The sequence below is a fragment of the Pundamilia nyererei genome, unplaced genomic scaffold (assembly GCF_000239375.1).
Source record: "Pundamilia nyererei isolate P.nyererei 1_Seehausen unplaced genomic scaffold, PunNye1.0 scaffold00010, whole genome shotgun sequence".
Classification (NCBI taxonomy): domain Eukaryota; kingdom Metazoa; phylum Chordata; class Actinopteri; order Cichliformes; family Cichlidae; genus Pundamilia; species Pundamilia nyererei.
The window spans coordinates 3,734,970-3,751,727 of NW_005187411.1; the positions used below are offsets into that span (position 1 = coordinate 3,734,970).

The 16,758-nt window shown below is 40.5% G+C and overlaps 1 protein-coding gene across 1 annotated transcript in view; it reads right to left on the bottom strand.

The window, feature by feature from the left end:
• The window catches only part of ppp2r5ca (protein phosphatase 2, regulatory subunit B', gamma a), a 23,449-nt gene extending 6,832 nt beyond the window's left edge, over positions 1–16,617 (bottom strand). The window contains exons 1-4 of the mRNA XM_005724097.2: positions 16,296–16,617; positions 16,135–16,200; positions 15,052–15,202; positions 2,065–2,264 (exon numbers count right to left, since the gene is read on the bottom strand). Of these exons, the coding sequence (XP_005724154.1) occupies positions 2,065–2,264; positions 15,052–15,202; positions 16,135–16,200; positions 16,296–16,451 (573 nt within the window). The 5' untranslated portion in view covers positions 16,452–16,617. The remainder of the gene's footprint in view (positions 1–2,064; positions 2,265–15,051; positions 15,203–16,134; positions 16,201–16,295) is intronic.
• Positions 16,618–16,758: the final 141 nt, after the last annotated feature.

Consider the following 16,758-nt stretch of genomic DNA (forward strand, 5'->3'; position numbering starts at 1 on the left):
TGCACTTCAACCAATAACCAAGGGCACTTTCTTCATTTTAAAATGAAAAAGAGAAAAAAGACGAGGAAAAAAAACAAAACAAAAAAACAAACAAGAACAAAAGCCACAAATAAAAAGAGGACACTGCATTTTATGTAAACTCTATATGCATTTCTGAACATTACAGGTAATCTTTTCAAAATGGGAACAAAGTTATAAAACTCATGAAACAACTGAGCTTTATTCTCTCAAACAACAAGTGAGCGTAAAACTCAAATATTCTCTGTTTTGTTTTTATGCTCCATTTAACCAAGTTAAATGCTTTATTGTTGACGTGAACAGATGAACGCAACTGGATACAATAATTCACAATTATATTGTTTCCATCATAAACAATTTAATTTAAATTCATATTTATCATAAAACACCGACAACTCAACAGGGCCTTCATTCAGACAAATGAGCTGGCTGACAATGGTGTTTCCATGTTATGTTCAGCTCTTTCATGTACATCAAACAATGAGGACTTAATGAGCAGTGTTATGGCCCGTCTAGGGGTGGCCAGACCACAACATAAGGGTGATCCATCCTCGTCAGACCACAAGCAGCAACATCATTATCAGAAATCTGATAATGATGTTTAATAAATCATTATCAAACTTTACCAATTGTGGTAAAGTTTGATAATGGTTTATTTACAATATGTTGACTCGTTATTAAACCAAATGATAGCAACTTGCCTCCCCAACTAAGAAAAACATGACAAAACTATAATCAAACAAAAAGGCAGTCCATCCCTAGGTGGACAGGCGAACAGCACTGGGCAAGTGATAAAAGGTCTGCTGGTTGGGATGAGCCTAGGATGAAACAGCTTTATTTTGTGGTCTGGCCACCCTTAATTAAATAGGCCATAACATATTTGAGGGCTCCTCCGGAAGTTGAACCCGGGACCTGTCACATTGCACAATATGAACTAATAAACGGTTAATTTAACTGAAATTGGGTACAAGTCAAATAGACATTAGACCACCAACCCGCTGAATAAATATACAGATTGACACGCCTGTAGAAATAAGGAAAAGGTTACAAATAATGGCCGATTACTGGTGAATACATTAACCCTATAATGTAACCACGTACAATGCAGGTCTTTACATGTTATATTTTGCTTTCAGGAGGAAGTGGATTGCGTAAACAAACATGTAGATTACGTGTTTGGCATAATGCTATCAAGCAGAATGACAACAGTTGTTGTCTGCGGTGGCGTGACGTGCAATAACATTTCTGGGCAGGCAAATCTCAGGATGTGGTGGATCCGCATGGAATCGAATATGTGTGGTGCTCACTTACTTACTGATCAATTAGTGCATCTCTAGTTAGCACAATTCCTCCTGTCATAGCAATCTTGTTTTACTTTGATTCTTTTTAAAGGTTAAGTTGCTGCCGCAAAAAATGAGAAGGCCATTCTTTCATTACTTCCTAAACAAACCGCTGTAGCTCCTGAAAATATAAAATGCATCCCTCTGTGTGCCAAGAGAAAGTCCTCTGCTGGAAAAGACCCCTTTTAATGTAAGAGCTTTCATGTGCCTTTTCTCTCTCATTCCCAGTGGCTTTAACCTACTTCATTCTTTTAGAAGAAAAAAAAAAAAACTCATACAAGTGATGAGAAGAGATTTTCTTGTTTAGAAAAGGCTTACACATCAGTAATGCAAAGTTAATACTAGACGAAAGCAAAAACTCAAATTTACGCCTTCAACTTAGGATGCTTTCTTTATATATATTTTATAGTGTTAAAAAACCTCACATTGCTCATTTTTTACTAAGTCATCAGTAAAAAAACAAAACAAAAGAAAAAACCTTTCAGTTTCCTATCTGGAAAAACAAATACTGGAAGAAGCCTCCGTAAAAAACATTTAAAACCCGGATGAATGCAAAAAAACCCAAAAAAACAAAACATGATGTACTACACAAACGCTCCACTGAAATCTTATTGGAAACATTAGCAGAGTATCAATATTTTTAGCCCAAGTTTCTGCCTCATCTTTAGCATTAGGGACAAACCTAACTCCCTTCAGCTCTACTGACCATGTGAACCACCTCCGGGTAGATGGGCTCTGTGATGACGTTCCTGTTGTGGGTAATGTACTCCACCATTTCGCTTAGAGCCGCCCGCTTCACTTCCTTCCATTTCAGGTCACTCAGTGGGTCAGACAGGAAGTCAAAAAGAACGCAGCACTGTCGCAGCTTCTGGATGAAGAGCTTCTCCTGTTCCGCAGGGGCCACATCTAAAGAAACATGGAGAGGGGAGGAAAAAATTAGGTGGGTGAAGAAAAGGCAGAGGAAGAAGAGTCTTGGGACAACTGAACGAGTGTTGAAGGCTGAAAAGTGGTGATGAAATAAAGTGGTTGAGAATATAGAAGAAAGGAGACGTATGAGGGTGAGTGAGGGGGTCACAAGAGAAAGGAAGGGAGGCGGTTTATCTGTCAAGGATGACAGCTAAAACTGCAACATGTAAAATGGCAACAAAGTGAAGAGTAGCAAATGAGTCACGAAAACTGAGGGCGCTGAGAGAAAGACTAAGATGGTTAGGCTAACAGAGCAGAGCAGAAAAGACAGGATGGAGGATAGAGGGAGAAGGATTTGGGAACTAGGTGAACGGTCACACTAACCATTTCACACACACTGAGAGATGTCTAAAGGAACCTTAGCTAGTCATTACATTTGTCCATGGTGGTTTGAGGACTCTGTTTTGCTTTGATTCCAGCTGAGCTCAAGAGCACAGGCTTACAAACAAACAACCTTTGCCAAAGTGTACACTTCACACATGAAAACCCAAGGAGGAAATAACCATTTTCAGTGCTACCTGCTCATGGGGTGCAGTAATAACACATAGTGACACCATAATTATGTAGTTACTTGAGACAACTTTGATGTAGCCCGTTTCTTTTCCTCTTTTATGATGTTTAATGTTACCTTTGAAAGTCAGAACTGAAGAAAAGTCTTCACAAAACCCCAATGCCAACAGAAACCAGCTGCTTATCCGAAAACCATAAATGCAGACCAAAATTCTGAAAACAGAACTGTATTTTTTTAAATATTGTAGGCATCTACAGTAGCAATACATAAATAAATAAATAAAATAAACATACCTAGTTACTAAAACTTACAGTGGTATTAGATATTCACTTGCAACCTTACTGATGCCAATAGTGGCATCTTTGCTTCCTCCAGCTGACATACAGCAATGCTGCAGTCAGGGAGGCACAAAGCTCCGCCCCCACTAGCAGCTCAACACTGAATATTAGCATAACTGGGTGAAGCATCTTAAAGACCGACAGCCTGGGCTCTAAAATAATTTGAGAGGTCAGTAAAGCTTCCATTTCAACAACACTTAAGTACTAAACATTATCGGGGTGGTGGATACATTAAAATTAACCACTTAACTATTAGCTATTACTCACATGAGCTGCCTCTATCATTAAGGCAGCGACTAGTGGCTATGGCTAATAATAAAGTGACCGTTTATTACTGTTGAAGCTAGGCAGCAAACTAGTCTGGCATGATGCAACAGCTTGAGAAGAACTTACAGCCTTCATATTCAGAAAGCTTTTACATTTAGTTTAATGTGTTTTGTACTAAAATAAAAAACAACAACTCAGATTTCATAATGCCCATGTGCAACACTAATAAATAAATGTTAAATAACAGCAAAAAATAATTATTTGTCTAAAATGTGGTCTGTCTCTCATAAGTCCTTTAAAAAAAAAAACTTTTGCCTCTTAATTTAGTCTTTTTTTGTAACCCCATGTGGCATCACAAATAGTATTTTTTTGAGTATGAAGTTTAATGCAGTCTAATTTAATATACACGATGAGCAACTTGCAGTAACACAGTCCTCTGTTCAAACCCAAGATCTCTGATCTGTCTTTTCTATGTGGTGTTGTCGTATTCCTTCCCTGCTTGTGTGGTTGTTTCTGGAGCTCTTTTTTTTTCCAGAACCATGATAGTTAAATGTTGTTGTTGAAGTGAACTTGAACAAGAAGTCAGGGATTCATAAATGTGACTTAACATTATTTAAGTGTCCAACTTTTTCAACAAACAAATAAATGCACCTTAAAATACCCCCATGCCCCCAAAATACACCATATATGCTGACAAGCCTAAAAAGAACTAATCAGTGAAGGTGAAGCCTTGACTGAGGGCTGGCACTTAAGACTTGGATGCAGCCTGCACTGGGGGAGGCTGATGATGCTATGGGTGACTAGAGGTACATCATATATATGCACAGCAACGGGAGGGGGGGAGGGGAATCCCATTTGTCTTCCATGAGTGTACTGCAACTTGTGGGCTTAGAGCTTACTATTACTGAGATAAGCAAATTAGGTTGTGAGGCAAATTATGATTTATGAATTTAGCAGAGGACTAAAATGAGAAAAAGGTGTGCATATGCACCAACCAGCTACCAGCTGATAACACTAAACTGAGCACTGCAAACTGGTTACTTGAAATCAACATATAATCATATTATTCTGAGATTAATTAATTCCATCTGGTCTCATTATGTTTTTCCATCTCGTTTTTAATTACAATTCAATTAATTAGCAAATAAACAAACAAGCAGGCAATCATTGCGACTCGATAGACACTTAGGAGGAAACAGCTAAACATATTCAGCTTTGCCCTACTTTTACTGAACCTACACAAAGAGCGACTAAGTCAACAGCACACTATAGAGGATGGTGCACATGCACGCGTGCACACAAAGCCTGTGTGTGTCACATTCTTGCAAACAGGCAGATTCTAGGTAAGAAGAGAGATCTCCTATTCAGACATAATGGAGACTTGGCTCGGACACACAAATACACACACACACACACACTTCTGCAGTGTCAGTTTCAAGTTGGCCAATTTATCTTGATGACAGTAACAGATTGGGAATTCCAGAGGAGAGGGCAAGTGTGTGCACAGCCATTATCAGCCACTTCCATAAAGATTTGGCAGTCGACGGGGCTGTCAATGGAAATAACAAGGAATGAGAGCTTCATCCAAGATATACATCTTTTTTCATTATCCCGTCAAAAGCAGGTGAAAACCATTTCCCAAAGTTGACACAGCGTTTTTTTTTTGTTTTTTTAGAAAAAAGCCTGTAGACTAAACTTGAGGAGCAGCATTTTAAACTCCCAATCTGAGATAAGTGGAACTGTAAGAAGGCTTAAATTAACATTTATTATCTTTTTAAGCACCAAAGTCCTTAAGTGAACCATTTCTATCTATAGCCTATAAGAACTGTGTTGTAACATATTTGGTAATTGGACCTGCAGGACACAAAGCTGTCCAGGGATGAGTTGCCAGGCTTGTGGCACTCCTATTACATAAGCCTGTCTGTCTGTCTATACTGTAAAGTTTCTGTGCACTCCTAATGTTCAAACCACGTTGTTGTGTAACACATAAAAAGGCCCAGTGTTGTGGTCTCAAAAATGATGTTAACCATAGTGTGACTTCTATTAATATAACTCATAGAAGCCTTAGGTGGGAAGAAGCATGTGCATGAACACACAAGCCCAAGCATCATGTTTTGTGGAGAACAGAGAAAGATTTATCTTAATACCCCTCAATTCAATCCAAGATAATAAATAAGTGGGAGTCACATTGGAGCCATAGTCAATACGGTTTCCTCTGTAAATGGGTCAAATGAACAGCTGCTAGTCTGAAGCCGGGACGGGTTTGGCAACCTGCCTTATTGACGGTACGATATGATCAATGTAAACACTGACCAATTACTATTTATAGCACCACAGAAAGAAACTGTGTCATAGGTGTGACAGTGTAGGAGGAGCCAGTTTGGCCACTTTCTACCATTTCAACAAATTTGAATGGGTTGTAGGCAACACCTAAAAATACATCCATGATATAGATGCTGTCAAGTGCAGCACCCGGATGAAGGTCCCTTTTATTGTTTGGTAACAGTTAAAAGATATGCATCATTGACACCCTTGAGACACATTTATAGCTCGAGCTTCCACTGTGACTAATAATGGCGAGGAGTGCGTCTCAGCGCTTGCTGTTTAAATAATGTCTGACGAAACAGACAAGGAGGCAAATAAAGTTTCACATATAAACATAGCTTTGGATCGAGCACCATGTTCATGTTTTTAGAATATTTGAGAGACAAAATGTATCATCACACATTTCATTTGTTTACTTTGGGCTTATTTTTCACAAACTAAGCACATAAACCCACATTTCTGTCAAAGTACTGGTGGAGTGCCTAATTTACCATTGTTCAGCTAACTGTGTCAAAGTATAGTGTGAATGCATTTGCTCTGCTAACAATACTTGTAGTGTAGTGCGTGGAAGGCTCAGTTAATCTTCTAAGACTAGGCAAACATAGATACAAGTCTTCAAGTCTATCCCCGAGATGAGTCACCATATGCATTTACACACCTATACAAGTGTAAATACATTTTTTGTTTAGTAACAGAATAAGTATCTCACAAAAAAAACGCAAGAGGAAGAACTGAATTGAAACACAGCAATTAGCCTGATTCATTCATATGCCAAGCGTGAATGGCAATCAGTTTCAACTGGATCGGGATTAAATTTGCAAATGCTGGGATAAGAGATGTTTGATCTGAACACGGCTGGAACGATGGACTCACAAAGAGAAGAAACAGAATGAGAAAGAAAGCCCGATTGTACCACAACACTGTTGTCATTCAAGGCATTTGCCTCTTTGGCTCAATAGAGAGTAATCAATAATTACCTAAGGCTTCATCTAACGCTGGGCTGCACCCGGAGTACAGTGGTAACAGGCTGGCCCTTTCAGACATGACTGAATACATTGTACAGGCATTAAGAGGCAGAGTCCGATGTTGTAATCCTAAAATATTGCTGCTATGCTCTGACAAAAATGGCTGGGTCACAGTGTTTTGCTTACAAGACGTGCACCCGTGAGATGCCTTCTGTTTTGAATTTCTTGTTTTGAGCAAAAGGTTGCCTTTAAGCATGCCACTGGCAAGCCGGTAACAAGGGAAAAGGGTGGGGGAGCTGGAGAAAGGGGTTGCAGCCTGCTGCAGAGCAGTGGCTGCCTATAGCCCACTCACTATAAGATGACAGAATACACTAGGCCAGTTAAGAGTCACCGAGAAGGTGAAGCCATCATACAATAGCTGACTTCCACTTATCTCTGCCTTACGAACAGCGATTACCAGCTGCACAACAAACCCAGAAATACACAATTACATCCAAACACAAGAAAAACTAAAGAAGAGACCCTTCCCTAGGCTATGACCTCACTTCCTTTGACATCACTAGCTTGGCGGGGGGATGGGCAGCTAGCTACTAAAACCAGATTTTTTTTATGTAGCTCCCGGATCTCACGGCTAACCACCGAAACATTAAAAAGCAACGACTGCTTCTCCGATAAAACCGCTCGCTTTCTAAAACTAAGACGCAATAAGCGTACACTAAACGACTGACTAGCCAGGCCAGTGAAGGGGAACAGGAGCGCAGCAACACACATCTCTCTCTCGCTCTTCTTAATTTCCATAGGACAATACAGGAAGAATAACTTGTCCTTACATACCTCTGAAGTGCACAAGAGCCACCGGCTGAAACGGCCCATTGGAATTGGGTGCATCCACAACCATCCTGTCTCCAGATTTATTGCATGTCAACATCTAAACCTCAACCAGGAAGGCGATTCCACTCAGGGCGAGAGGCCAGCCTCCATTTTAGCACAAAAGCAGATCAGAAAATGAAGCTCTGTGCCGCTGGAGGGAACTGGCTAGGTAGTGACGTAAACAGCGAAGGAGCCAGCTGATTGGCTGAGCCCATGTTGCTCTGGCTCAATCGAGACGAGGACTGCTTCGAGAGAAGGGAGATGATTGGATGAGAGCTTGCATAGGAGGTGGGTCATACGTCGGATTTTTTATTTTTTTATTTTTTGGTTTTGCTCCTCCTTTCCACTCATTGCTCTCCTGTGACGCTCTGCAAAGCAGGCCCTGCTACAGATCTTAGATCAGATTAACTTGAATCTTTTCTACAGTTCAGCCATTAGCAGCGGGTTTGGCATAATCTGACTTAGGATAAGCAGCTGGAAATAACTTACTCTGAGAGAGAGAGAGAGAGAGAGAGAGAGAGAGAGGCCCTGGCTCAATCTTCAAAGTCTTTCATTGTTTCCTCCTGTCATTTCTCCTTGGTTCTTTATCAAAGGGAGCTGGAGAAGAGGGTCAGATGGGGGCTAAAGTCTCTGGATTCAATGAGCAACACAGACAAGCGGAAACCACATGAGAACTGAGACCTGGACGGCTCAGGGTTGAAACAACAGTGGTCTCCAGCAAGAAGAGCCACAGAGAGCCAGTGGAGGCACTGCACACAAGATGAAAGACCCATTTATAGCATGTAAAACAATGTGAAATCAAATAAATATAAATAAGATGAAGCTACAATAAAATTTAGTTGGTGCCTGACATACTTTGTGAAAGTGCCTTATGAATCGCACACTGTTCCGGGCAATGGCAGGACATACAGCATTATGCTGTGAGTGATGCCGGCATTCTTAGTACAATTAGCTGTAAGCAGGAAATGAAAGCGAGAACACAGAAAATTAAATGCATAGAGACACAGAATAGAAACTCCAAACAGCAATGGTTTCCTGTCTCACAATTTACCTGATCAGACAAATGTTCAAGTTAATTAGAAATATGAGATAAATACTACATATCTGAGTATGCCATGTTCTACATTAATCTGTAAAATGTAGTAGTCGGCTATGCTTATTTCTTCAGTTACTGTTAATAACGTGACATTGTTTGTTTGTGAACAATTACTTTGGGAATGTTTACTTCAGCACAAGTAATTCTTGCAGACACTGAATGATTAATCTGCATTTCATCTTTACATAATGAAGAGGCTGTCCTGCTTTTCATGTGATTTATCAGAGGACACAGTGAAACCACATTCACACCACAAGACAGACTAGGCTTTTCATAACAGAAAGGGCTTCACAAAGCCATTTTCACAGTCATTTAAAAACAAAGGGACCGTGCTGTGTTGCAACAATGGACACAGTCAGACAATTAATTGGAATTTAATGAAGAGTCCAACAAAAAGGCCAAGATGTACAGTATGTTCCAGCTATCCTGAATCTCTTATTAGTCAGTGTTCGTCCCATCCTGATGCCACTTAATGAATGTTGGACACGTTCAAATAATTTACAAATCACAATTAAGCAAACATAGAAGAAAATGGATTTACTCTAAAGGACATTTGTTGCACAAAAATGTTTTATTTAAAAGACATGTATATTTTGCTTCCAATGAGAGAGACTTTGTTACTTTTACAGTGGTCTTGAAAAATAGTTCTTCGGGCATTTTGAAGGTCTTTCAAAGTTTTTTCAAAGGACCATTTTCAAAGGAATGGTCATGTTTTTTCACTAAGCCACTTAGCACTGACCTATGAATCATTCAAGCATAAAAAAGGCCCCTAACACAAGGGATGAAAAAGAGTTGTCCCCACACATAACAGACAACTTAGCAAAACACCCTGTGTTGTACCAGTGCCAAAGACTTCACGCCCCAAGGACCTCAACAGCTATAGGCCAGTGGCTCTGACATCCCACCTGATGAAGACCCTGGAGCAGTTGGTCCTGGCTCAGCTTCGGCGCCTAACAAGCTCATCACTGGACCCACTTCAGTTTGCCTACCAGCCTGGCATTGGAGCGGATGATGCCGTCATTCACCTCCTACATCGTTCCCTCGCTCACCTGGAGACCGCTGGAAGCACTGTGAGAATCATGTTCTTTGATTTCTCCAGTGCCTTCAACACCATTCTTCCCTCGGTTCTAAAGGACAAGCTGGAGAACTCTGGAGTGGCCCATCACCTCACTACCTGGATTTTGGACTACCTCACTGACCCGACCACAGTATGTGAGAACTCAGGGCTGTGTGTCGGACAGGGTCATCTGCAGTACGGAGGCCCCAAAGGGAACGGTTCTGGCTCCGTTCCTCTTCACCATCTACACTGCAGACTTTTCCCACAACTCCACCCAGAGCTTCCTGCAGAAGTTCTCTGATGACTCTGCAATAGTCGGCCTCATCACTGATGGGGACGACAAGGAGTACAGAGGACTGACCCAAGACTTTGTGGACTGGTGCCAGCTGAACTACCTCCAGATCAACGCCAGTAAAACCAAGGAGCTGGTGGTAGACTTCCGCAGGCACAAACATCCTCCACTGCAACCACTGAATATCCAAGGTATGGACATCGAGGCTGTGGACAGCTACAGGTACCTTGGTGTTCATCTGAACAACAGACTGGACTGGACTCATAACTCAGACGCCCTCTACAGGAAAGGGCAGAGCAGGCTGTACTTGCTGCGGAGACTCAGGTCGTTTGGAGTGGAGGGCCCACTCCTGAAGACCTTCTATGACTCTGTGGTGGCCTCAGCTATCTTTTACGGTGTGGTCTCTGGTCATCTCTGCCGGGGACAAGAAGAGACTGAACAGGCTGATCCGAAGGGCCAGCTCTGTTCTAGGATGCCCTCTGGACCCAGTGGAGGTGGTGAGTGACAGGAGAATGGCGGCTAAGCTGTCATCACTGTTGGACAACATCTCCCACCCCATGCAGCAGACTGTGACAGCACTGAGCAGCTCCTTCAGTGGGAGACTGCGGCACCCAGGGTGTGGGACGGAGAGATTTCGCAGGTCTTTCCTCCCCACTGCTGTCAGACTCCACAACAAAGACTCCAACTGATCAAACACACACATCCACACATGTGCAATAACACTAAGTGCAATAATCTTCTCTGGCATCGTTGTATTTTTACTCAGTTGTATATAGCATTTGTATTCTATTTTTATCTTATTGTATATTTTATTCTATTTTATTCTACTGTGTATAGTATTTTATTTTATTCTATTCTGTACAGTTGTGTACTGTATTTATTCTTATTGTATTCTAATTTTTGCTTCATAACTTTTGCACTGTCCACTTCCTGCTGTGACAAAACAAATTTCCCACATGTGGGACTAATAAAGGTTATCTTATCTTATCTTTGGCATATCTCGCAAGGCTGTGCAATGTGTCCTTAAAAAATTTGAGGAAATTGAATAAATGGATCACAGAAGCAAAATGGCTTAAAAACTGTCTACAGTAGATGAAGCAAAGGCCTGACACAAGATGGGATAAATGCATCTGGTTCTTTAGTTGATCCATTTACTGTTCCCTAAAGCTTGATTAGGAATGGTCTTAGTGGAAGGGAGGCTGTCAATAAGCCATTCTTAAGGAAAAGAACAAGGAGAAAAGGCAGAGGTACACCAAATTACACAAGAACTGGACTCAAAATGAGTGGCAACAGTGATGAAATTTGACATTTTTGGTTCAAATTATTGTTAATATGCATTCAGGCTCTGTCATGGTTTGGGGCTGCATGCCAGCCAGTGATGTTGGAAGCGTCTGAGTGGCAACAGTCTAATTTCTTAATCTGACAAACACACTCTCAGTGCAGTAAAAGCACACAATGGTACATTATCAGTCATGAACTGTCCTCCTCAGAGCCTGAACCTTAACATTAATGAAGCAGTGTGGGATCATCTTGGCAGAGAACCGAACAAAAGGCAGCCAACATTCAAAGAAGAGCTTTGAAAGTCCTTCAAGAAGCCTGCAGAACAATTCCTGAAGACTACTTTAAGAAACGACAAGAAAGCTGCCTAAGAGAGTTCAGGCTGCGTTGAAGAATAAAGGTGGTCACACCAAATATTCACTTTCAAGTTTAATAGAATTGTACAAACTCTGTATTTGCCTTATGTACTGAAATTCCATGTATGTTTGCACATATTTCAATCAATCGCGACACCTTTTTCTCATTTTTCTAGCAAAATATATGCCTCAACAGTTTTGCACAACACTGTATATTGCTTCACTTATAACTGAAAAATAAATGTCTTCATTATTTTAATAGGTAAAAATTTCTCTTGGCAAGTAATTTCTGCATTAGCAGGTACAACAGTAAGTTTGCTTTGGGTTCTCTGCACCTCATTACAGTGTGAATTAAAACTCATTGAAAAGAAGCACCCAGTGACACAGAGGAACATATTAAGCAATTAAAGCAAAGGCAGAGGCGAGGCAGGCCAAGTGTATTGCAGTTTTTATTCTTGTTGTTCTCTCTCTCAGGGGCCAAAGCCTCTCCAAGAGGTGCCATTACATTCCACAGCCATGACAACGGGAACCAGTATTTACTGAAAGCTGCCACTTACTTCTTGCAAATTGGACATACTCAAAAGCTTCAAATACCACTGTTACTCTATGGGAAATACTTCTGGTTTCTGAGATCTAGCGTATTAGTTCACTGTTAAAACTCCCACTCAAAACCCACAGCACAATTTATCCTATTAACATGTCTGATGGGTCAATTATACATTATGCCTCCCCCCTACTTCCTCCACTGTTGTACAAAAGTGTTAAAAACACAACAGTAAGCCATATTGTTGCACTTGGTGACACACATACAAAAATTGTCTTTTACTCAACAGATATACTATTTACACCTTTTTAGAGTCACAAGTCCAGTGAAGTCATACAAAAAGTAATTCGTTTGTTGAAAAAGAAATCTATTTGAATAATGCTACTTGTCTTATTCTCAATGTACAGTCAGCCATAGGGCAGTAAGACTTGAGATTATGCTAGAATTCAATGAAAAATCTCAACATTACAGCTCCCAAAATAACAGCTCTTTCATTTTCAGTCAAAAGGTGGCAGCACAGACTGGGCCATCTGTGCAAGAGGCTTCTGAAACACAAAGCTACTACTAAATGTTTTACTAACACCTGGAGCAACTTGCTGTTTACTCGCCTTCATTAAACATGCAACGTTGTCCTACTGACAAGATTGTGTCCATCTCACCAAATGAGACCATGTGAACCCACGGTTGCACTCCATGTAAGAAAGAAACAGACAAAAACTTTCATATATGCAGCAGCTCTAACACATGCATGACCTTTGTAGACTTGTAACATGTTTCACTTTTCATTACTCTCAAAAGCATACACACACAAACAAAATACATACAGGACTAAAGTAGTTTTGTCTGTAGTTTGTAGCTGTCTATTTTTATGTATTTGATTACTGTGTGAATTTATTGGGATTCAGTGTAATCTTGGAGCATATCTCATAATATAGTAATATAGAAGAAAACATTTAAATACTTTCCAATAACAGTGAAGAATATCAACCTAACCTCGGCTAAGCTCCTGCACATTGTCCTAATGAAAGACCTTCACAGTGAGCTCCTGCTCAGAGTAAGTCAGTAATTAATAAAGTGTGTGGGTGCTACTCACTTATTTTTTTCATTCATTGATTAATAACTTGGTTTAAAAAATCTGCAATGAAAAAGTGAACAATAATAATCACAATCAAGTTCATGTACCGGTAAGTCAAGGTGTAACATGTACATATATCTTTTAGCATTTCCATTAATATTCACGTTAACATTTAAAGTTCTTTAGTCTCTGCCCTGCAGATGTCACTGATCTGGTTTTCACGAGCAGGTTTATTTGTAAGAACTCTCATTAAATCTCAGAAACGTGGGTGTTCAGGCCATTTCTTTAAGCTACATGTGGAACTCTCTACCTCCTCACATTCATGCGCTGGACTCATTGATATAATTTAAGACTGCTCTTCAAACTTTTTAAACAAGTTTATTCACTTTGATTGAAACCATAGCCATATTAGCCTTAGCCATATTCTGTTTGTTATATTTAAATTATTTATGATACAACTTTAAATACTACTTTTAACTAACTGCTAAGCTATGCTCTGTCATGGTATATTTCAGGTTTGCTGTTTTAATTGTATAATCCCATTAAATGTATTCTTCTTCTTCTTCTATTATTATTATTATTATTATTATTATTATTATTATTATTATTATTATCATTATTATTAAAAAACTCCCAATACATGTCCAATGTGTATTCAGTGCCATCAATATGACTTATGTAATTTTCACAGTCATCAGACAGCTTTATTGATTTGCAGCCATCAGATCACCTCACTGCAGGGTTCAAGAGAACATTCAGTAACAGAAACACAAAGCTAATTATTACTTTTCAAATTATCATTAGATAAACTGCCACACTCTGCCAACCGTGTGCGTGTCTCACTCCACCCCTGTCTGTGCTGCACGCCTCTATTGTTCCTTTGTAGTGTCACCCACCTCATCCAGGTATGAGAACAAAGCATAGCTGGGTATAGTTTACAGGAAACCACTTAGGCCAAATCCTGTCTGTAATGTGGGGTGTAAAGAAAGAAGCCATGAAAGATTGATGCAAATGTTCAAACCTCAACCTAATTCAGAGTCAGCATCCGTGCAGTATGTACCAACTGAATCAGTCAATGCTGTAAATTGGCAAACTGACAGTGGAACATGCTTGCTATAATTACAGGTGTCTGTTTGCTGGTTTGTTTAATATTAATACTAAACTGACACTGAAACAAGTACAAGTCTCCCATCGCAGTTATCCACATGGCTTGGCCGGGCTGTGTTATAACATTAGCTTATGCAACATTGTTTATCTGACACGATTAACATTACGGGCCATGCTCAAGCTTACGTTAAATGTTTGATTTGGAGCTTTCTTTTTTTTATTGTTATCCAGTGGCCCAGATTCAAAGATTCTTTCAGTCCATTCGTTCAGTGTTATCTTACATGAGCCCTCCATGGTGGGTAATATCTGTTTCTTCCAGGTACGATTGCAGATACAGCTGATTGCACATCATTTGCATTACAGATAAAGCTGATGGGCAGTCTGCTTAGATATAAATTATGTAGTGAGACCTCAAGGTTAAAAAGATGGTTATGAGGATCCACCAAGGCTATGAATTGTTAATATGATTCCCTTCATCCATAATGGCCAAACATGCAATCTAAGATAAAGGTCAGCTTGTGTTTTCCAGAAGAAGTGTAGCTTATCTCTGCATATAAGCGAACTGTAGTTGAGCTGCATTTGTAGAAGACAGGAAGAAAAGAAAGACAGCTCCTTTTTGGGATACTGTATACTGAAGGAGGCATACCGGCTAGCTCGGGTAGCTTGTGTAGTTCTCTGTTAGCACTGAGGGGGAAAAAGGAAGTGCTGAACCTCTTCTCCCTCTTGACGGCCGATTGTGACCCTGGCTGCTTTACCCTCATCAGCTGAGTTGCAGGAGGCACTGTCTTATTGGAGCCCTGCAGAAATAAGAGTCATAGAGGAAGGGCTCTTGTTACTAGAGCAAGGTAGGGAAAGGTAGTTCCTGCCCCGAAGGAAATGGCACAGGAATAATTTTTCTCAAGTGTCACTGCAGAGTCCAAGGGAGGGGGAGGGGGAGAGGGAGTAGAAGGGGCGAGGGTGTTGCAGTTAAGGCTCAAGTTCCTTTCTGAATCAGATCGGGCGATTCTCAATTAAGCAACCTGATCACAGCCGGCGGTGTGCTGTACTGCATCTGCTGACAGAGATTGTGATGGACCTCAGTGGATAGAATAATTGAACATAGATGGAAAGGATACAGCTGTCAATGGGAACACACAGCAGGTCCAGGAGTCAATCAATCAGATCTTTTCCGAACTCCACTCAACATCACCGATGTACAAATGACAAGGACAAAAATAGCCACGACGATGGCTGGTATTACATGCAGAAGTCAAACAGGGCACAGTGGGGGTAAAAATAGGGATTGAATGCAAGCATTTTCCAAAGAAAATAAAGTCATAAGATCATGCCACAGGTCACATGAGTAGGTTTGCCTGAATTTCACAAGGACAAAAAGCCATTATACTTGAAGAACACAAATGCAACGCTCACAGAAAGCAGTAAAAGCAGTTGTAGTCAAGATAGCGTTATAATATGTGCTCATGATGCATATGATATGCATGACGTCTGAAAACTCATAAATCAACAGAAAACCTCCTCTTTGTCACTTATTAATGCTGGTAAAGCATTTGAACACAATTAGTACAAAGAATTGCATAAATAAACAATAAGTAAAAGTATCAGAGAAAATATAAGTTTTGGCCTACAGACATTAGGTCCATGTAGTAACAAATGCTCAGTAACCTTAACTTTAGTACTTAGAGTTCAATGCAGATCCTCGCTGGACAGTGAGAAGTTTAAAAAAACTTACGTCCTGGTCGCCTGCAGGCCCATTTTTACTCCCAGATTTCTTGGATCTTCCAGATTTGGAGGAGTCCTAAAGAGTGAGCATGGGAATTAATAAAAAGAAAGAAAGAAAGAAACAGATACATGAATACAAATATTCAGCATTCCTATCCAAGTCCACTTTACCTTTTCTTTTTTGCTCTTGTGAGGCATGCTGACATGGGAATCCCCAGTGTCAGCAGTGAAAGTGTGGCCACACACTGACAGCAGGCTCCTGGTTAAAACACGTCTGCTCGTATACACTAATAATGAGGCTTCCACGACTGACCATTCAAACACCATGTGACTAAGTCGGAGCCGCAAGCAGTCATCCTATTTCTACGACGGCTGCACAGCACTACTCACCCTTTGTAGAGATGTAGTTAACAACTGAAACAAATACGGTCTATGTCCACTGTCAACACCCAACTTACTCTGGTCATAGCTGCACTTTCCAGCCCTAAACGAATGATGTGCCTCCGGTGTCGCTTGTAAAAGTGGACCACCGCCACAAGAGGGCAGGGCTGTACATGGAAAACCGGAGGTAGCTCTCTCTCTCCGTGTGTGTGTGTGTGTGTGTGTGTGTGTGTGTGTGTGTGTGTGTGTGTGT